At 43.5% G+C, this 21,652-nt stretch overlaps 2 protein-coding genes across 9 annotated transcripts in view; one reads left to right on the forward strand and one right to left on the reverse strand.

Annotated features, from left to right (window-relative positions):
* Positions 1-8,436: 8,436 nt before the first annotated feature.
* Positions 8,437-17,093, reverse strand: TMEM213 (transmembrane protein 213). Its single transcript, XM_019750503.2, has 3 exons — positions 16,949-17,093; positions 13,871-13,942; positions 8,437-13,009 (listed from the first exon to the last, which is right to left on the reverse strand). The coding sequence occupies exons 1-3, from the start codon at positions 17,091-17,093 to the stop codon at positions 12,840-12,842; spliced, it is 387 nt and encodes a 128-aa protein (XP_019606062.2). The 3' UTR covers positions 8,437-12,839.
* The window catches only part of ATP6V0A4 (ATPase H+ transporting V0 subunit a4), a 57,285-nt gene continuing 52,642 nt past the window's right edge, over positions 17,010-21,652 (forward strand). For 7 of the 8 annotated variants that reach the window (XM_074315313.1, XM_019750467.2, XM_074315312.1 and 4 more), the window contains exon 1: positions 17,010-17,149. The gene's annotated coding sequence lies outside the window, so the exon portion shown is untranslated. Of the gene's footprint in view, positions 17,150-17,762; positions 17,782-21,652 lie in introns of those variants that run through there. The other variant, XM_074315314.1, reaches the window with a different exon arrangement.

Below are 21,652 nucleotides of genomic sequence, written 5' to 3' on the forward strand. Positions count from 1 at the left end.
ATGTCTTGGAAAAGTAGATATAAATAAAGTTGAATGGTTTATAAATATAAATGGCATATTAAAAACTACTTCTACACTTAGAACGTGGTATATACCTCGTACATAAAAGCAAACAATGCCAATTTCAATGGTGAGACTCTCATGGAACAGCAGGTAAACTCACTGAACAGTGACTAGATTGTATGGTAATACTACTGATGTGTGCGTGCATTCATTAAGCAAATGTTCAGTACAAGTTATGTGATAGATACTGTTGTAAGCGCTGGGAATTTAGGATACATTGGGGAATAAGACAAATTCCCTGCTCCCTTGGGAGGCTGTAGATAAACAACGTGAAGGTCCTCGGGACCTTGACAAGAGCAGTGTCAGTTAAATGCTAGAGAAAGAGGCCAGCATGGTGGGGGAATGAAGAGAAGAGCAAATTTAGACCACTCTTCTCAGACATTTTGCTGAGAAGGGAGGCAGAGAAGGTGGTAACTGGAAGGTAGGGATGTAGGGTAAGTGACACAGGGTTGCCAAGTAAAATACAGGAAACTCAATCTTAATTTCAGGTAAACGGGGAATACACTTTTTTTCTTTTTTTTTTTTTTTTAGTGCATGGCACACACACACTAAACTATTTTTTGTTGTTTATGTGACAATCAAATTTACCTAGGTATCTGTATTTTTATTTGCTAACTGGGAACCTTAAAATGACAGGTATCAGATGTGTTTGTGCTGATGGAGATGAGGTTGGGAGGTTAGTACGTACTGATAATGCAGAAGAAAGAGAAGGAAGGGAAAAGGGCTGGGATTCAGAGCATAATGGGCAAACTCGCTTTTGGAGGAGCAGGCATATTATCTCACTGTGCAAAGGAGGGAACATAACAATGCATTCAGGTTAGTCTGTAGATAAGCAAAAACTGACAAGCTTTTTGGTTCTGAGAAAAATAATTTCAAGTGAGTATTTCTTTTAGATTTATAAGCTCAAGGATTTTTTTTTAAAAAAAAATAGGTAGCAAAACATTAATTCCCAATAAATTGTCTAATTTTGTGGTTGTTTAAAAATGAACTCTGCTTCGTTTTCCATGGCACGAGTAAGATACATTCAGATCAATAGTGTCTGTTATTTGGGGTAACAAAATGATGGAATGACACGGTGGTATTTATTCTTTTAAATTTGTTAAGGTGTGTCTTATGAGCTAGAATGTGGTCTGTCTTGGTGAATGTTGCATGTGAGCGTGAGAAGAATGTGTAATCTGCTGCTCTTGTGTGAAGTATTCTATAAATGTCAATTAGATCTAGTTGATTGATGGTACTGTTCAGTTCAACTATGTCCTTACTGATTTTCTGCCTGCCGGGTCTGTCAGTTACTGATAGAGACATGTTGAAGTCTTCAAATGTAATAGTGGATCCATCTGTTTCTCCTTGCAGTTCTATTAGTATTTGCCTCACATTCTGTGTTGCTCTGTTGTTAAAAGTATACACATTAAGAAGTGTTATGTCTTCTTGGGAATCTCGCCCCTTTATCATTTTGTAGTGCTTCTCTTTATCTCTGATAGATTTCCTTGCTCTGAAGTCTGCTCTGTCTAAAATTAATATAGCTACTCCAGCTTTTTTTTTTTTGGATTAGTGTTACATGGTATATCTTTTGCCATCCCTTTACCTTAAATCTGTCTTTGTCTTTATATTTAAAGTGGGTTTCTTGTACACAATACATTGTTGAGTCTTGTTGGTTTTTAATCCTTTCTGATAGTCCTTGTCTTTTAATTGGTGTATTTAGACCATTCACATTTAAAGTGATTATTGATATGGTTGGATTAATGTCTACTATCTTTGCTACTGTTTTCATTCATTGACCTTGTTCTTTTTTTTTTTTTTTGTCTTCCAGTCTTTTTATTCTTTCTGTGTCATTTTGAGTATTTATATCATTCCATTTTCCCTCCTCTCTTAGTATATCAATTTTACTTAAGTTTTTACTTTTTGAGCAGTTGCTATGGAATTTGCAATATACACTTATGACTAATCCAAGTCCATTTGCAAATAGCACTGTACTGCTTTACAGGTAGTACAAGTACCTTATAACAGAGTTCCAAGCTCTTTACATGATGGACTGAAACCCGGAAGATACGCAGGTGCTTAATTCATAATCAAACACACATACACATGTGCCACCCAGACATACACAATCCCCCATAGTGTTGCCCAAGGCTACTATGCAACTTACTCCAACAGCCCTCAATATTTTGGTGGAATTCCTGCCAGACTTTTTCCTATGAATTCATAGATATTTTATTTTGCCTAGTTGAGGGACATACTATACACACAATTTTCTATCCTGTCTTCATTAGCATTGTCATACACATTGTCTAATGTCATTAAAAACTCATTTTATCCATCATTTTATGTCTATGTATACATACTTTTTTCCAAATTCTTGTGTGATTTATCACTTTATTTTTTAAATCTCATAGCTTCCATGTATCTGAGTTTCTTGACTAAAAACCTTTTTTCCTTTAGTAACTTGATTATATTTGTTTCTCTGAAACATTTTGTCGTTGGCACTCTGGCTTCCTTAACATTTCAGCCAAGGAATTGCTGATTCCTTCGCCATTCTTGTCTAAATATGAAGTGTGTAGTTAGTTCTGGAGGTAGAAGTTGGAGATCAGGGTGTCAGCTTAGTAGGGTGAGGGCCCTTTTCTGGGTTGCAGGTTTCTCGTTGTATCCTCACATGGAGGAAGGGGCTGTATATTTTTTTCTGCATAATGTAACCCCAATGTTAAACATTTGGTGGTTTCTACAGTTTACAGTTTTGCTGTTACAAATAATGGTATCTAAATATCTTTGTGTAAAAATTGTCTAATTTTCAGATTATTTCCATAGAATAAATTTCTAGAGTTGAAATTCCTGAGGCTAATGGTCTGAATACATTCAAAGGGTCTTATTCCATATTATCAATTATTTTGCAGAAATCTGGGCCAATTTCTATCTCCAGTATCCCTTTTCAGAATACATCTCATTGTACCGTCACTAGCATTGAGTAATAGAGCTATATTTATATACTTTTAAAATATTTTATAATTTGACAAAAGTTTCCACATAATTTTCACAGTATAATGCCCTTTTTTACATCTGTATAATACCCCATAGCAATCTTGTCTTACCATTACTTTGTCCTTTGATATTTAGGGTTCTTTTTCCAATATGATACATTATCTAGAATAGCAAAGTATAAACAACTATTATTTTTCCAGACTATTTCCTGGCTTTTTTTCCTTTGAATTATTTTTCTGTTAGGCAAATGATCAGCAATAGGTCATAAAATGAGGATGTTTTCCTGGGTATATATGGAGTTTAAGGGGCTCTCGTAGTGTTAACATCATCTATTAGATGTCATCAGGCAAAGATGGGTCATCGTTGATGTGTGGTTAAGTGTGTGCATGAGAGAGAGAGAGAGAAGCTGTTGGCCTCTAAGGTCCCTTCCAACTCAGATTCTTTGACTCACTATATTATCCCAGTATCCCAGACAGTCTTGCTGATAAGGATTTAAAGCAGAGAATTTTAAGCCTGGAAAGGATCCTTTTTTATTTTTTTTAAATCAAACTGAGTTACTTAGACTTATGTGACTTTGGCCAACTCACATTATCTCCTTGGGTTACATTGAAACCCACAATGCACATAAAAATAATTTATGTAAATCACAATAAATGTGAAGCTAAACATCTCTGGGTAAAAAAAATATTTTAATGTTATTACCCTTAGACCTTTGTGGAGCTCTGATGTGCCTTATGTGCCAGTTCTTCCCCACCCCACAGATCTTACGGACCTGGATTCTTGTCACCCTCACCCCACCCCCAGGGCTCTTCAAAGGGAATCACCCTTGAGAAGGTGGGAGGTGAGAGGTTTCTTTGTTCCCATTGAGCTGGCTGCCTTCCACACTTTATCCTGAGATGGGCTGGAGGGACTGGGCGTCTCTGGGAGGTTCATTTGTCTCCTGGAAAGATTGAACTCATAGAATGGTATATCCATTCTATGAAAATTATTTAAAAATATCGAACATAGTTTTTTAAATGATAAAAACCCCCTTCCTCCCTGGCATCTGCATTCTTCTGTTTTGCAGAGTAACAGTGGTCTGAAATACCCCCAGTATAAGCCTTGTAGGTCACGTCTGAGGTTTTCTCACCATCTCAGCATGTAACATGGCTGTCATTCAGCCTCATAACCCACTCGATTGTATGTTCTTGCTCCTAGGACAGACTTCCAGGATGGACCAGCAGCATCTACATTTTGGTTCATTTCTGGGAAGAAAAGAACACTGTGTGTGGTGTCTCACTCATGTTCCAAAAAAGTCAATTGCTGAGTTGCTCTCTTGAACAAAAAAGTTTCTCCACGTTTCTCCAAACCTGGCATGATCCTGGCATATCTAAAGGTGGAAAATCTGTTCTGGAATAGAATAGCACGATGGCACATTTTATTTTCTTGATTGAGATAAAACACACACTTGACTAGAATTTTATTTACAGCCAACATTTTAAAAAACCACATTAAAAGAAAAATGCTAACTCTGATACAAATTAATAACAATGCTGTCTTCAGGTTCAAAATAAAATTGAATTCAGAAAATTGAATTCAATATATAACAGTGGGATGCTGTGTGTATTATTGTTGGGTGAGGCATGGACGTAACTGATGTCTATCCTGGAACAGGAAGATAGAAAAAAAAGTCAATTTCAATTTTGGGGCAACTGAATGAAATTTTAAAAGCAGGTTAGTACGTAATACTTAGTTTAATGAATGTGCTTCTTATATGACCCAGCATTACTGCCTTTGGCAATCTTTCCCAGGGAAATACGTTCACAGGCCCACAAAGGGAGTGTGTGAGCATTTCCGTGTTAGGGTAACATAGAAGTGGGGCTTGGAGACCTTCTAGGAATGCATCTCTCAGCTAATGGAGACGTGAACCATGGGGGCCCACACGTTGGAATTCTGTGCTGCAACTAGACGCTCTGGACGTATGGACATAGCAGGGTAAATATTCCTTAAACACATTGCTGTTAAATGAACAAAGTCAGAGGCAGGAGGAGATCTAATTTATGTAAATTCAAAACACCTGAAATTATAATAATTCTTCACTTACAAGAGCACATAAAGGACACACCTGCCTTAGGGGATGGGAGCAGGAGAATGAGAGAGAGGAATGGGGGTAAAAGTGAATAAAGAATAAAATGAGAAGGAACCTGCAGAGGCCAATGATGACAGAGTGACAAGAACTGAGAGCTGTGACGAGCTACATCCTCTGCATAGATTCCAGATAAGTGGGGGGAAAGTACAGGCTATGGCTTTTGACAGATGTGTGATGACAGGTATCCACCATTACTGTATCATACGGAATAGTTTTACTGCCCTAAAAATCCTCTCTGCTTTACCTGTTTATCCCTTCCTCCCCACAACCATTTGATCTTTTTACTGTCTCCATTATTTTGCCTTTTCTAGAATGTTATATGGCTGGAATCATACAGTATGTAGCCTTTTCAGATTGGCTTCCTTAACTTAGTAATTTGCATTTAATGTTCCTCCATGCCTTTTCATGGCTTGATAGCTTGTCAGTCCATTTTCAAAAGAATATTTGATTCAAAAGTTTTCCAAAATATAATTTAATTCCCTATACTTCATATATTGCTTATACTTATATTGCTTTTGTATAACGATGCACAATTTGGGAAAGAATCCACTTGCTCAACCAATGAAAATAGATATTTACTTATCTTTATACAACCATTTTGGCTTCTATTCCTTCTTGATAGAAATGAACATTTCATAAAAGAAATATGATCATTGCATTTTTTGGTTCTGTCTCTTTAGTGGGAAAGAGGAATGCAACTCCGCATTTGCGGTCTGTCAGTCGGTATTGCCATCTGTGTTGTGTTCCCTTCCTCAGTGGCACTTTATGGGTCTTGCCACGATTGATTATTGTTTGCAATCAAGATTTTTTTGAGAACTCTAGCCCTTTCTTTTCAGTACAGTTGAAACAATGCATTTGCAAATGTGCTATGGAGCAAGTGTGCTTTGTACCAGACAAGCCCTTAATTGAAGCCACGCACTATATCTTATGTGTCATTTCTTTTTTCTTAGGTTTTAGCAGCCCTTAGGACAGACACTTCCATGCAAATGTCAAAAGGGGCCCATTCCTCAAGGAAAACTGAGTGAGTTATGAACAACCTGAGCTACCCCAGAAGTGCTTTCCCCATTCCAGCCGGCAGCAAGCCACCTTGGTCCCCTACCCCTCACCTCCTCTCCTATTCCTGTGTCCCCCAGATCCCAGGACACCCTTGTGGGCCTCAAACATGTCATGTCCTCTCCTGGGTTTTCTAGAGTCAGGCAGGGGTGGATTCTGCCTTGTAGGGAGCGGCTGGGGAGGAAAGTTGTGTGTGTGTGTGTGTGCGTGCGCACACTGGCTGTCCCCCAGTGTGTGCACAGCCTCGTGGGGAGTGTGAGTTGATTCAAGGATTAGAAGGGGGCTTCATGCTGCCCCAAGAGTTGTACGAGAGGCCTGAATTGCTGCATTCCCCTCCCCCTGCTGCCCCCAGCACTCACACAGGTAAGTCTGGATGGGAGCCATGCCTGTGTATGGTGCACAGAATGTGTGTGATTCTGGGGCTGGCATCCATCACGTCTGGTCACATCTCCCAGGGCAAGGTCTCCACCACCTGACCTGTTCTTGGGCGGGTAGTGTGTGATGTGGGAGAGGAGAGCCGTGATGGGGCATCGGGATGTGCAGGAAGGCTGCCTGGCACGTCCTGTCACAGAGGGTGAATCACTCCACACTCCCATGGCTGGAAGCTCCATAGGGAACTGCATTCTGCCTAGTTGTCTAGTTGTTTCCATGTCGGTGGTCCATACATTACATGCCCTTGAGCACACTTGGTTTTAGGTTGAAAGTGCTCTGTTTTAGAAAACTCATACTCCTTGTCATCATATAATAGTTTGCGGGGTTTGCTGTGACCAAGGACCGCAAACTAGGTGGCTGAGACCAGTAGAAACGTATTGTCTCACAGTTCTGGAAGCTGGAGGCCGAGATCAAGGTGTCAGCAGAGTTGCTTCCTTCTGACGACTGTGATGGAGACGGTTCCAGGCTTCTCCCCAAGCTCCTGGTGGTTTGTTGACCATCTTCTGTCTTTCTTGTCTTGTAGAAGCATCAGCTGGCCTGCCTTCATCCTGACAAGGCGTTCTCCCTGTGTGGGTGTCTGTGTCTGAATCTCCCCTTTATATAAGGACAGATTGGATTAGGGGCCCACACTATTCCAGTGTGACCTCATCTTAACTAATTATGCCTGCAGTGACCCTGTTTCCAAAGAAGGTTACGTTCTGAGGTACTGGGGGTTAGCGTTTCCACATATGAAATTTGAGGGGACACAATGCAGCCCCCTCTGAGCAGTTTCCCTCATTTTGACCTGGTAACAGGATTCTCCGAAGTAAGAGATCTTTTTCAAGGTACAAAGAACAGGACAGATGTCTTAACAAAGAGTTCAACAAATAGTCTCTGTGGAAGTATAAACAAAGGACTGCCCAAATGAGAACAAGCAAAGGCTCTTTTTTCAGAGCCTGCTATAGTAAGGGAGCCAGCCACCACCATTTACATTTGGCAGAGTCAGAGGCAGGCAGGGGAGTTTGAAAGCGCTTTAGTGAGAAAGGGGGGAAGGCTTCGGGTGTTCAGGTGTATCCTCGTGGAGGCTGTTGGCATGGGGCATCTGTGAATGGACACTCAGAGTGGGGCATCCTGTGTGTCATTGGTTAGGGGTACATATTTGGCTTTCTCTGATTAGTCCTAAGTTGGAAGTGGGTGCAAAAATCAAGTAAACGGAAGCTGTTAGTTTTTAAATCCTGGCTGTTTGGACCCATTGTTACGAAGGTTGTTTGGTTTTCTGGCCTGGATGCTGCAGAGAGTAGTTGGACTTCTAGACTTGTTGCTGCAGGTAGTGGGTTGGCTTCCTGGACTGGTTACTACAGATTGTGGGTCAAAGTTCTATTTTTAGATATGGCCTGGCCCTTGTCCATGTGTATATTTAGTCTCTCATCACACAATTCACTTGTTGGGTAGACTTGCCAGTTACTCATTTCCACAAATGACTTAAGTGTGTATAATCATAAACTTATAGAAACAATAATTTAAATTTTTTCCAACCTCAAATCCCAAGTTTTCTCAAGAGCCTCCCCCTTTGTCTTCCGAGCTCTGTTGCTTCACTGTGGTTATTTGCACAAGCCACGTTCCTGGGTCTCCTCTGAGTCACTAATTCATCAAACATTTCCTGAGTTCTTTGCTGCACACCCAGGCACTGGTGGGAGGAATCAGAGGTTAAAGACACAGTCTCTGCCTTCAGAGACATCAGTGAGAAAGACAAGCTGGCGGATACTGTCTTCCAAAGTGCCCTGTTGTCAAAGATAAACAAAGCCAGACATGAAAGTGATAAGGACAGATTTCATCAGTAATACACTATTGCAGTGGGTAGAGGGTCCCGTGTGAATTGAACTCAACTTCGATTCGTACAGAGGTGACTGAGCATTTTAGAGGGAGGATGAGGGCGTAGGGTGGGGGTTGTTTGTGGGGGCTCAGTAGAGTCAGGGAAGTGAGAAATTACAAAGAATTGGTCAATGTAAGGGCTGAGTAGGCCAGCTGTGTCTCCTAGCAAGTTGTCGAAATCAGGATTTTGTCCTCCCCCAGAAACTGGGAGACAGGGGCTCCGGCCTTCCTGATGGTTACGGTTTAAAGGAATAGCTTGCAGGCTCTGAGTTGTAGGAGATACAGATGTATAGATACAGCTCTACACATCTCAGAGAGATAGAGGAAGGATTCACAACTAAAAGCACTTTTTAGTGAATGCGCTAAGAAAGAGTGGTCAGGATCTTACTGTCAGGTGTTGGTCAGAACAAACAATAAATTCTTTTGGCTGCCGTGAGCTGTCTCAGGCACTTAAAGTGGGGGCTGGGGTCATCCTGGGGATATGGCCTTGTGCCGTTAGAAGCGATGTTCACGTTGAAGTCTTTTTTATTTTTCCTTTTAAAAAAACATTTATTTTTAAAATTACAGTTGACATACAGTAGTATATGAGTTTCAGGTGTACAACATAGTGATTAGACATTTACATACCTTACCAAGTGATTCCCCCTGATAAGTCTAGTACCCATCAGACACCATACATAGTTACGACAATATTGTTGACTATATTCCCTATGGTGTTTTAAGAATTTATAGGCCATGGTTGAGAAGTGGACTCACAGGAGGCTGGCTAGAGTTGGGTCCAAGGCAGAGTCTTTGTTACAGTGCTGTCCTGGAGGTGAGCACAGGCCACTGAGGTGAGACATGTGTGCGTGTGTGTGTGTCCGTCCAGGGAGAAGGGCACAGCTTGACTTGGAAAACCAATCCCATAAACCAAATGAGTCCAACCAGGAAAGGGAAAGGTGTGGGGAAGAGCAAGGGCTGGTCCAGGTTTATGAGGCCTACAATGTATACAATTAGAGGGCCTTCCTTTAAAAAAAACAAACAAATGAAAAGGAATTACAAAATTAGGTAGAGGGTCTCGGAGTGGGGCGGGGCATGCAATTAAAGGGACCGAAATGTAAGCTTCTCTTGGTTCATGGCGAAGCTGCATCTAGGGGAGGGGTGTGCCAGGTTGTGTGAAAAGCAGAGAGGGCCTGGCATGCTTAGGGAATTGAAATAATTCAAAACTGGGTTTGCTTGGAGAATACGCAAAAGCTAGAGAAATGTTGGAATCCAATTACAGAAGGTCTTGTGGGTCGTCCTAAGAACATGGATTTTATTCTCTCAACTGTGGGCGTCACCGGAGGATTTTCAGCAAAACAATGACTTGATCACTTATTTATGTGACAGCAAGATCAGGCTGGAAGTGTGGAGGATGGCATGCAGCCCGATAAGGCTGGTTGTAGATACCAGGTGCAGATTGCAGGTTGGTTGTAGACACAAGGTGGGACAAAGCACTCCTATTACTTGCCAGTGAAGACCATGGAATCACCCCAAATGTAGATACATGACTTCAAGACAGATGCCAGGGTCAGAGAGAGCTAGTCTCCCATCAAAAACATTTCTAGATTGTTGTTTCTCTAAGTTGAAGAAGAGAAACAACTTTTTTGTGGAAAAGAGGCCCAAGTTAGCCTAAGACTTGTTTTTGAGTAATCATGCATAGTACAGCATTTCATTTTTAATAGAAAATTCTGTATTTGGTTTATTTGTCATGGGGTATCATGCACATAAAAAGGAATAGTTTTAAAAATGATTTTTACAGTCAAATAATTGTGCCACACCTTAATGTTTACTATTCTATTTCTGCATAAGACATTTTGATACAGAAATGTCTGGAAGAGTATGGGCTCTGTGTCACAGCCTGTAGATGTGCTGAGGACAGCACTGATTACTACAGGCAAAGTTTTCCAATGAAAAGTACATTTACAGTTGGGCAGGTCTTACTGCTTTGTACCAGGAAACTCTTAGACCCCTGGAAGTTAATACTTGAGTTTTCCCCCTCAGGTTTGCCTTTTTCATTTATTGACACATCTTTGCTTTGCTGGAATAGATTCCATGCCGAGAATAAATATGAGATAAAGCCATCTGGGAAGCATTATCATCAAATTATATAACCATCTTTCTTTCCTGTCTCAAAAAAAAAGAGTGATTGTTTGGATTTGGTCTAGCTTCCTCTTGAGCAGATGAAAGGAAAGCAATCCGCGAAATGCCTAAATTTTAATGTGGCAGTGGCAGCAACTACACATAATTATTCATTTTGATGTAGTCTTAGAATTTACATGTTGCCCCATATTGAAGGTGATCTCAGACACTGACGGTGCTCTGACTCTGCTTTTTAAAGCAGCACATGAAATCTTACCATGGACATTCGACACATAAACAAGACGGGGGCCTTGGGCTCCCCGCTCTGTGCCACACCTCAAATAGCTCTACGAGTTTGCAACCACTGATTTGGTTAAAGTCTTACATTTTCTACTTAGAAAGTTGACGCTCCAAAAAAAAAAAGAAAGTTGACGCTCAGCAAGATAGTGGCTTGTTTCTGATCATGCTGGCCAGAAATAAATCTTAATTTCCCTTCTTATTTTTCGTTTTGGACCCAGTGCTCGTCGCACTATGTCACACTGTTTTATTACAAAATGCTTGCAGATGTGACATCAAAGTGTGCTCCTGACTGAGTCTTTTGATCGCTAAGGGATTAAACCACCACATATTGTATAGAAACACTTTCCTTGAGTCTCTAAAACAGTGGAACACAGACTCATGCATATTTCCACAATATGCACCAGGCATCTTGCAGACACTTTTGTCACACGATTACTTAACACTTAAGCACAGTAAATCCATCCCTTTTACTGATTCGATAACTGAGATTCTGAAACTCTCTGGGTCTTCATCATGAGCAAAGCGATCCTTTTAGTTCCCATCATCAGAGAAGTTTAGATTTTCTGAAAGAGCGTTGGGCAGCTTTGAGTCATTTGCCACCTAAGGAAAACATTTCTTCCTATTTCAGAGGCCTCTCTCACTTCCCTCTTTTGTAGTTTGATTGTTTAGTTTATCCAATCTAAGTACGTGTTTCTTAAGGGCAGAAATTGTTTCATAAAGAAAGCGTCGATTCGTCCATTCTTCCTTCTGATGAACCCGCCCTCGTCTCCTCCCGACCCCACTTGCAGAGTTTACAGCAACTGGAGACATCCTCATGCAAACTGACTCATTGAGAGAACAGGAATTAAACCAACTGGCTTCTTCAGAAGTTGGTTTTTTCAACCATTTATAGAAAAATGGAGACTCTGAATGCCCAGTGATGGTTTTAAGTTCATCTGGGGCAGGGACTCGTTCGTTCATTCATTCACTGGACAAACACTGAAGTATAAACTGAATGTGAGGTGGTCCGTCCGTGACGGCTGCATCTCAGGGCACAGCAGCTCCAGCGCCCCCATGATGGTCAGGAAGGCTCCGGGCAGAGCAAGCATTCAAGCTGGACTTTGAGCAGCGGTCTTCATTCTGGAGGCGAACTTGGGAGGCAGCAGAGAAATGGAAGACACCCAGTGGGCCAGTCAGAGCCTTTCACCCCCTGCACTGGGCGTCAGACCTGGAAAGATGGTTGGACTCGTGAGAAGAGCTGAAAGCCAGGCTATGAGGTTTCCGTTATTAGGAGTCATGGAAGGTTGTGAGCAAGGGAGTGAAAACACTACTCTGGCAGCTGCCAATGGGGAGTGGTGTGCGGGGGAGGAAGATCCTGAAGGCCGCGAGAAGGAAAGGGAATATTCCGGAAATAATGCAGGGATGATGTAGTGAAGGCCAGGCCCGGGATGCTGGCAGCAAGCATGGGACAGCCTAGCCCCTTCCCATTCTGAGGAAACAAGAGCTGGAGAAGCATTAGACATGTGGGTGAGGGCCGTGGGGGTGGCAGAGATGACCCTGACCTTTTGAAATGACAGTGATGCTCTGGACTGAACTGCGGGACAGACAACAACGGCCTGTTTTTGGTACAAAGGTTCTGAGTTTAATTTCACATGTGTTGACTAAAAGACTTAGTCTCATGTTTCTTGTGCACCATCCGTGGAGCCCAGAAGAAAGTGTTGGTTAAAGTAGAAGCAATTCCCATAGAGCCTCTCTTGAGAAAGGATATTAGCAGGGCTCAGAAAGCCCAAGTGCCTTTTGAAATTAAGTGTTGCCGTATTTAGATCCCCTTATCCTTCTTCCTTCCTTTTTAAAAGTAACGGAAGTTTAAAGGTGAAAATGATTTGAACAGAAACCACATCCGCTCCTGCAATTATCCATAATTGGGTGGCGATGGATCTGGTTGGGGCTATGATTGTCCCCCTCATGCTTGCAAGTCCTTGGGCTCATCGGGAGTTAGCTTCATCAGTTTGTCCACACAGAGCAGGATGAGGGTGAGAAACCAGAGACTCCAGCCAACAGCGGCCATGATCCAGCCGTACTCATCCACGCCAACGTGACAGCAGCGGGCTGCTTGGGGGCAGAAGTCCACATCTGGTGGGGAAGAGAGAGCAAGTGTTCCAGGAAGCATCATACCAGCCCCGTCCAGCTCCTTCTCTGATGTTCATAGTAACAACCATAATACGATAGCTCACCTTTACGAAAGCAGACCATGCACTCGGCTAAATGCTCTGCACATGTTACCTTATTTATACCTCACAAAGTGATACGTACAGTTGTTATTATTCCCCTTTCATGCGAAGACACTGAGGCCGTAACTTGCCCAAGGTCACGAGATGGCAGAACTAGAACTCAAGCCCAAGTCTGTAGGACTCCAAAGCCATGTTCTGAACCTCTACGTATAATTACCTGTTACTGTCCTTCATAAGTGCCCAGAAGTGAACACATTTGGTCAATGAGGGTGGAATAAAGGAAGGCAGAATTAGAATAAAGTGAAACTTTCTATGAATTAGACATGTGTAACAATGGTTGCTTTATAAAGGACCGACCTCCCTGTGGCTGGAAATATTCAAGTAGAGGATGAACAGAAATATGCAAAGGGTACAAAATGAGGCTCCTGCTTTGGGCAGACACGGGACTCGCTGATTTTTATGGTCTTCCCACTGCCAAACTTCCACAAGCTTTTGAAGTCGGCATCTCTGGCTGGCTGTCCTGGGGAACGGGTCATTAAAACCACCAGTACCAAAGACTGTGAGCCTAGATGGGCACCAAGGCCAAGATAGCTTTTTAGACATACTCTGCCAACAGTTCTGGGGGCCGTGAACAAACCCCACGAGAGCTCAGGAAGGCCAGGCCGGCACTCAGCTACCGACATCCATTAACAGAAAGCCAGGAACTTGTTTCCCTCCAGACCTTGGGCCAGCTCTGGGGTTAGGGCAGTTGGCAGACACTTACTGGGGCACTGCTCCAGGGTCTCAGGGTCTGGGTGGTGGGTGGTCAAGGTTGAGTTGCGGTTACTGCTTGCTTCTGGAAATAAAGACAGGAGACAATTGGAAGCAGTCGGAAAAGCCATTCCCAGGCATAGAGTTTGAAATCTCTTTTATAAATCAGCAGTGAGTATTATGACCATTACAGAAGTTCCAGTCTAGGCTTCATGCAACAGAGCCAACCCCCTGTTATGGACTGAATTGTGTCTCCCTCAAAATTCATGTGTTGAAGTCCTAACTCCAGTAGTGACTATATTTGGAGGTAAGACCTTTAAAGAGGTAATTATAAGGTGAAATGGGGTCATGCGGGTGGGTCTTAATCCAGTATGACTTATAAGCAGAAGAAGAGATAGCAGGGAGATGCGCGCACAGAGGAGAGAGCGTGTGAGGACACAGCGAAAAGGTGGCCGCCTGCAAGCCAAGGAGAGAGGCCTCAGGAGAAACCAGCCCTGCCAGCACCTGGCGCCTCCAGAACTGTGAGAAAATAGAATTCTGTTGTTTAAGCCACTCAGTCTGTGGTATTTCATTATGGCGGCCCTCGCAAACTAATACTGTCAGTCGCCTTTTCCTATCCTTGTCTGTTGTCATTCAGAGATGCTTTTTCTCCATTTCTTATCGTCATTAGTGACCAAGGATCCACTATATACAGGTTTCCAAAGGCTCTATTTTAGCTGCTTTCTGTGCAGATGGTTACATACAAAATGTTTTTTTAAGAATATATTCCCACAATCGTTGAAAAATCTAGAATGTTTTTCATAACTATCTTTAATTCCTTTCAAATCCTCGGACAAATAGCCATTGAAATCTGACTTTGATGCTTGATTTCTGACAATAATGGTATTATTACTCAGGAAGATGGTTATCAAAAATATTAAACACCATACAGGCAAGTCTAGAGGCTGCTAGAATATGCAGCGCTTAGAATCGTCCCTTGACTAAAATGCATGGAGCCCCATGATACAAGGAACTTCAGCAGGAATTGTTCCAGTTCTGTCAGAGTTTGGGAGGTGAGGTGGGGCTATGGAGATGGACAAAAAGATCTCCAAGGAAGGAAAGCTCCCTCTCATAACAGAATAAGAAGAGAGATGTTCTTGATCCCCTCTGTCCCGTATGTCAGCCATGGGTGGCTATTTAAATTGATTAAAATTAAATTGGAAGCACAGCACAGATGTGGAACATTTCCACCATCAAAAAAACTTTTTTAAGTTTCGTGCTAACCTAGGTTGGTTAAGACCAAGAGACCAATTTTGAAGACTCTTTCTGGAAATGATGTTGCTGTTCAGTCTGCTTCTTGGGAATGCAAGAAAAAAAAAAAGTTTTGGAAACTCGTAAGGCCCTACTGATTCTAGGTCAGCTTGTCCTTCAAAGGAGCTTGTTGTCACATAGCAGGACCAGGTAGGAAGAAATTCCTTGAATAGCCAAAGCCTTGAATTTGCTGCTCTGACTAATTTTATGCCACCCACCCCGGAGCCGCTCTGATGTCCTACCAAAAGTAATTATCTCGATGCAATCTGATTGTTACTGTAAATTATTTACAGCTTAATGGCTGAGAGCTTGGTCTTTATTTGTTTTGGGGAAATTGATTCCTCAACAATTGAATGCCCCTTATAACCCAGATCACTTCCTTGGCCCTGACTTTCACCTCCCCGCTACCCTAGACACTGGAGGTGATCCCTGTCTAGAACAAGAGTGGAAAAACACCTAGTAAACTGGCTACTAGTATTAGATGAAACCATATGATATTGCCATTTCTGTAGGTAAAAAATTGTTTCGCATCAGCAATTTTATATGGTTCCAACTGAATAGCTTAGTTATAAGTTGCTAGGAATCTAAACTTTACCCTCCTCCCGGATCAGTAGCACCAGCCAGCAAATGGTCCCACTGGGAGTCACTTCCAAAGTAAAGGCTGCTGGGAAGGCCTGACTACTCAGTGCAATTCAATTGGTCAAGTTTTTTGAGGTTCTATGCTAAACAAGTCACCATGAGTGTCAAACAGAAAGGAATAAAGCCCTCTTACTCCGGGAGGAGTTATACTGGGCAGTAAAATGAACGTACTAACACTCACTCAGTGTTTACTATGAGCTGGTTTATTAACATGTATTTACCTGTAGTCATTCATTTCATCTTTACAACAACCCTATGTGTCAGCACTATGATTATCCCTGTGTTGTAAATGAGGAAACTGGGGCACAGAGAAGGTAAGTAATGTGCCCAAGGTCACACAGCTAGTAAGTTGTGCAAGCGTGAGTGGAGTTGAGGCTCACTGGCTTTGAGAGCCCACGCTCTCTGGACCTCCACAGGAGAGACTGTAAGGATGAGAGAAATAGATATAGGCTTGAGGTGGGGGGCAGGGAGGATTGGTTTGGAGAAAGCAAGAGACTGTCAGGGAGCAGGGCTGTGTTCTGAGGGGAGTGTAAGAGCAACACCAAAGCCAGAGGCAAAAGCCAGGAGCACCGGAGTATACGTGAGGTCTCTGCTTGAAGTGCAGAGACCAGCCTGGGAAGTCAGGACGGGATAGCCTCCACCCCTCGAGCCTCTGCAGGGCAATAACCCAGCATCTCCCATGCCCAGGGGAGAATGGTACTCAGCATATGGCAGCTTTTGTGAGTTAAGGTTTTGTGAAATTTGCAAAGAAAGCACACGGCCAGGGGAGGAACAGAGGACGTGAGGTGAGGGGATGAGATGCAAAGGCAGCATTGCAAAGCGTGACAGCCCTGGGCACTGTAAAAGCAACCGGGAAAGAGCCCCCAAAAGATGTCATTTTAGGCTGGTTTCGTCCCCTGGTGGGAGAGACTGCTTTTTCATCTTTCTTTGTGACAAAGGTCAACAGAGGTGGCTGCTCCTGTCCTAGCTGAGGACGGAGTAAACTCTGAACGCCCCCACCCCACCCCATCACCCCCTGCCTGATCTTTCAGATGACAAAGGACTGTTTCCTCTTTCCTTCATGCAGGACCAACCCTAGCCAAGGAATCCTCCTCCTCTTTCCCTCCCACCCTCCCTCCCGCCCCCTTCCCAGGGTGGCCAAGAATAAAGCTCACAGTTCTACCTGCCAAGCAAGTCGAGTGGAGGGAGGCGATGACCAGGCTGAGGACCAGGGCAGCGCGGGGCACGGAGATGAGGTGCCTCATGCTGGAGAGAGAGGCGTCTGTCCGCACCATCGAGGCTGACGTGTGCTGAATGACGGGTGCCATGCGTCCTGTCTGTGTGTGTCCTGTCCTGCAGGAGCTGGAAAGCAGCGCTGTCAGAGGTGAATTTCTACTCTGTGTTTTGGGGAAAAGAGAAGGGGTGGAGCAAAGGGAAATTCTCCTGTCACACCTTGCTCTTACCTCTCTAGAAGGGACGCCAAACTATGTAGCTGCAAGGAGGAAGGGAGGGGCAATTCATGCAGCTTTTCCTTGAGCTCATGGTTTGCCCATACTGATTGAAAAGAAAAGAAAAGGAAAAAAGAAAAGACAAAGACAGAAGAGATGTGTGCCCTGCTGGTTCCTGGAGCATGAGTTTGCTCCCTCTTCCATCTGTAGATGTAGCGCTGGATTGCCTATTCCATTTAGCCCAGTATTTACTGAGTACTTACTATGTGCTCTATGCAAAAGTCTGGGAATAAATGCCCTCCAAGTGCTTTAACTACAAACATGCATTCAAACACAGAGCACCGTTTCAGGAATGACTTGGGAAGGACAAAGTACATTAGTTCCCAGCAGCAAAAGGCCACATCTGTGGCTGGGATGCTCCATGACGAAGGTGGCATTTGTGTTGGGTCTTGAATGATGGATATTAGTGTTGACAGCAAAGAGAAGAGGGCACTGTAGGCAAAAGGGACAGGTGAGCCGTGGCCCAGAGGGAAGAATTGCTCAGAAGTCCACCATTCCCGCAGCTCAGGTGAGTGTAGGTGACCTGAGGGTGAGGTGGGGAGGTAAATGCAGAGCCGTGAGGCTGAGCCTCTGGTGCCTTTGGCTGGGGAGTTTAAAATAGTCAGGAGGCAAATGGAAGGCTTTGTGAAGATTGTGATCTGGGTCATAACTTGATTGGAGCTCTGCGTTTAGTCTAAAACGTTTATTCAATACCCACCGTGCATATGAAAGACCTCATCCTGGGCATTTGCAACTCAGAGATGGCTAAGAGTGGTCCCCACTTGCCCTAGTCAGTCCAGGAGGGAGACCAAGCAGTGAAGGAGGAATTGAGATGCAACATGGTAAGACTCAAATACGGCAGTTTCCCACAGTTTGGGGCTGTAACACAGGGAGGGGTTATATCTGCCTGCGAGGTGCAGAGGAAGTGCCCTTTAGGCTGGGCATGCTAGAGAAGGCACTTTTTTCTCATTCCCAAAGGTGCAAATTAGTGGTGGCCTTATATTCTTGGGTTTAGGGGTTGGGGGCAGACGTGCTTTCGGGAGGCTAGTCTTCAGGCAGTGTACAAAAATCTGGTTCAGGCCTCCCACTTGGTGGAACATTCGTCCCTTACTGAGTAGCTGCCGTGTGCTGGACCCTTGGGATGGGGGTGCTGAGGTGGGTAAGGCACCGCAGACCCTGTCCTCCAGGAGCTCAGGGTCCAGTGAGGGAGAGGGACGAATAATGGCGACACAATGACATCAGTATGGTCAGGAGGTCTCTACAAAGAATGGGAGCTTCACCGAGGAAGCTTCACCGAGAGCACTTCACAATGGAGATGGCATTGTGACCTGAAATTTGAAAGATGCGTACTTTACCACCAGGCTCAGGAAAAGGAAACAGTCTGTGGAAGGCCCGTGAGGTATGAGCATGTGACCCTTGTTTGGGAGTAATGAGTGCCCTGGGGGCCTGGGTTTGGTCATGGTGTGTCTAGTTAGACTAAGAACAGATTGTAACGGTCCTGCATGCTAGACAAAGGGAACTGGACTCTGTCTTATGAACGGGGCACCCTGTAAGGAACTTGTGAACCCCTTTTTATTTCAGAGGCAGGGAGGGCCAGTCTGTGGAGGACAGGCCTGGATTCAGAGCGCTCCTCTAAGAAGCCGTTGCACACATCCCAGCCAGAGATCAAAAGGACCCTGAATTAAGAGGTTGGGCTGAGGATAGAGAAGAGGGAAACAGATTCAGGAGGCACTTTGGAGGCCTCGTCAACAGAAGGGAGTCCAGAATAAAGGCACGGTTTCCAGCTGGGTGAGTGGGTGACCATGAGGCCAGCCTGGGGTGTAATTCCAGCCCTGCCTCTGATTGTCTGAGTGACCCCAGCAAGTTAGGGGTGGGGGCAAGTTACTTTATACATCCAAGTCTCAGTTTCATTATCTAAAAAGTAAAGGGACGTTAGCACATTTCTCAGGAGTTGTCAGCCATGTAAAGTGCTTTGCATAGTGCTAGCTGATAGTAAGTACTCAGTAATTGTTAACCACCACTTTAAAAGAAGGGCCATCATAAATAGAAATTATGGGGGAAAGGCAGTGTTAGGGGAAAAGAGCACTGTGTAAGTATTGATTGATTTGTATCGTGTCTTGGTCCAAAAAGAGTTTAAGGAAGCATACGTGCAATTAAGTAAGCTAGATAAAATAAATTTAACATAAATGAGAAGAAATGAGGCAAAGAAAAGGTTAGGGTAGGAACTAAAAGATGGATCCATGAGTGAGCTTAGGGCCCAAAATGGCATGCTTGTTTTCGAAGCTTCCTGGTAGCCAATGTAAAGAGGGTAACATGATCACATCCGTTATCCATGGGTTCATAAGACGAAAACAACAAGAGAAGCTCAATGCTCTTGATACCAAAGCCAGAGAGGAATTTTCCCCTTAAGTCCACATAGAGATGACATTGCTTAATAGGGCAAACACGGTTCTTGACATTTTCCTCACAGTTAACCTTGCACGTAGACTAGAGCTGATTTAGCTAATAGGCTCAAGAGATAACAGCAGTGCGTTTAGGAGATTTTCAAGGGTCTCTAAAATGTTTGAGACCTGAAAAAAGTGTTGTCATATCCAAAATAGGAACAGCTATAACAAAAAATGGGCAACCAAAAGAAGTAATTATTTCAAAAGCAAAGTTGCACAAATCATTGAAACAGAAACAATTTACTGTAGGCTATTGGGTGCATGTTTGCTGTGAGCAGAGCGTGTGCCTCCACGGTGATGAGAGCTTGGGACACACAAAGATTTGAAAAGGCCCTGCCTCGGGTTGTGATGCTGGTTTGAATAACATCCACCCATCTAAACTCTTAGATCTGATGAAATCATAGCACTGAAAGAAATTCTGGATGCAGTGGATGTATTGATAGAGGACAACGGTAATAATCTGTCTCTTCTCTCCTCTTTTAACACATTGTTATTTGATTTGGGGCTGTTTTAGATTTGGTGTTTGCAAGTCATTAAAAGATAAACATTCTCTTAACAGATCAAATGATTTTATTACCCTAAAATAGGATGGACTTCGCTGGTCTCATGAAATTCGAAAAGAAAGGCTGCATGGCAGCTATTTTACGAGTGTCACCATTATTAGCTGTTTTGTTTTGGTTTTTAAAACAGGTCTATAATTAATAAATCCACGCAGCTGAGTACCTCACCCAGGAACCCAGAAACTCTCGCATCCATTTTACATCAGGTTTGCTTTGGAAGGTGTACCAGGAAGTTGCCTTGCTGGACATTCTGAGGGAACTGTCTCAAGATATATATATTTTTTTTTTAAGTGGCTGAGATTGGTGTTTGGTTACACATACTTTTTAAAAAGTGCAGGCTAAAATGTGGCCAGGCTCCATAGTGGTGCTTGGGATTGGTCAAGAGCCAGGGACCCTCTCTGCCTCCAATTTTATCTGTTCTGCCTGCTATGATTTCATTTGAGAAAGAAGAGGAGGGGCAGAGTGTTTCCGATGCTAAAAGCTTGAAAATGAGCATTGTGTAGCCTGCCATGACCTCTGTCTGTGGGAAGGATATTTTATGTTGAGGAAACTTCCCCTTGTGATTCTGGTAGGCCCTCCTACTGCCTCTCCATCTGTGGGGAGGGACCACTGGCCTTGAACGTGGGGCTTGCATTTCCAGTTGCTCCACTCTGAGGAGACTCATGGCCCTGACCGCTACCATGCCTGCTCTCCCTCAACTTCCGAGCAGAAATGGGGTCTGTGGCTCTTCTTGCATGTGGCTTTGTCAGGATTGGTTTCTGTTGTCACAAAATAATGTCAGTCTCTAGATGCTCACGGACCTGAAACATTTAGACCTTCACCTGAGCAACAGTTAGTTTGTGGAGGAGCTTAACCTCTCTCACTGCAACTCCATTATGGCTCCGTCATTTGGAGAGATTGAGGAGCATTCTTGTAAGAAAAATGGAGAACTACAGAGTCCACCTTGGACATCAAGCCATAGAGGATGGGAATTGTGACAGTGGCACGAAATCTCCTATTTTGAGACTTGGACCTCTGGTATAATTTGATTTAACAAGTGTAATTTAGCTTGGGACTTCTAGAAAGTTTTTTCCTCTTTGCCTCCCTCCCCTCCCACCAAACCTTGATGATTCTGTTTACTATGCATTTACTGTGCATATTAGGTTTAGTGGTTCTGTTTGCTTGGGCCATGGCAGGCCCTGTGACTTGGGAGAGGTTTTGAATCCGTGTGGGATCCACTCCTGGCTCCAACTTAAATCTGTATAACACATGCAAAGTTTGCGATAATCAGTTTAACCATACCTTCCACCACCCCCAACGAACAAAGCCAAACTCAATAGAAAATTTCACTACAGGCCGAAGCAATTCACATCCTTGTTAGAGAACATAAAACTTCAGACGAAACAAAGACTCGAGG

This window comes from Rhinolophus sinicus, linkage group LG11, assembly GCF_036562045.2.
Source record: "Rhinolophus sinicus isolate RSC01 linkage group LG11, ASM3656204v1, whole genome shotgun sequence".
NCBI lineage: Eukaryota > Metazoa > Chordata > Mammalia > Chiroptera > Rhinolophidae > Rhinolophus > Rhinolophus sinicus.

Coding starts and splice junctions, on each gene's coding strand:
- TMEM213 (XM_019750503.2), bottom strand. CDS start 17,093: ATGGCACCCGTCATTCAGCACACGTCAGCCTCGATGGTGCGGACAGAC. Junction 13,943..16,948: donor CCACTCGACTTGCTTGGCAG/GTAGAACTGTGA, acceptor CTTTATTTCCAG/AAGCAAGCAGTAACCGCAAC. Junction 13,010..13,870: donor GACCCTGGAGCAGTGCCCCA/GTAAGTGTCTGC, acceptor CTTCCCCACCAG/ATGTGGACTTCTGCCCCCAA.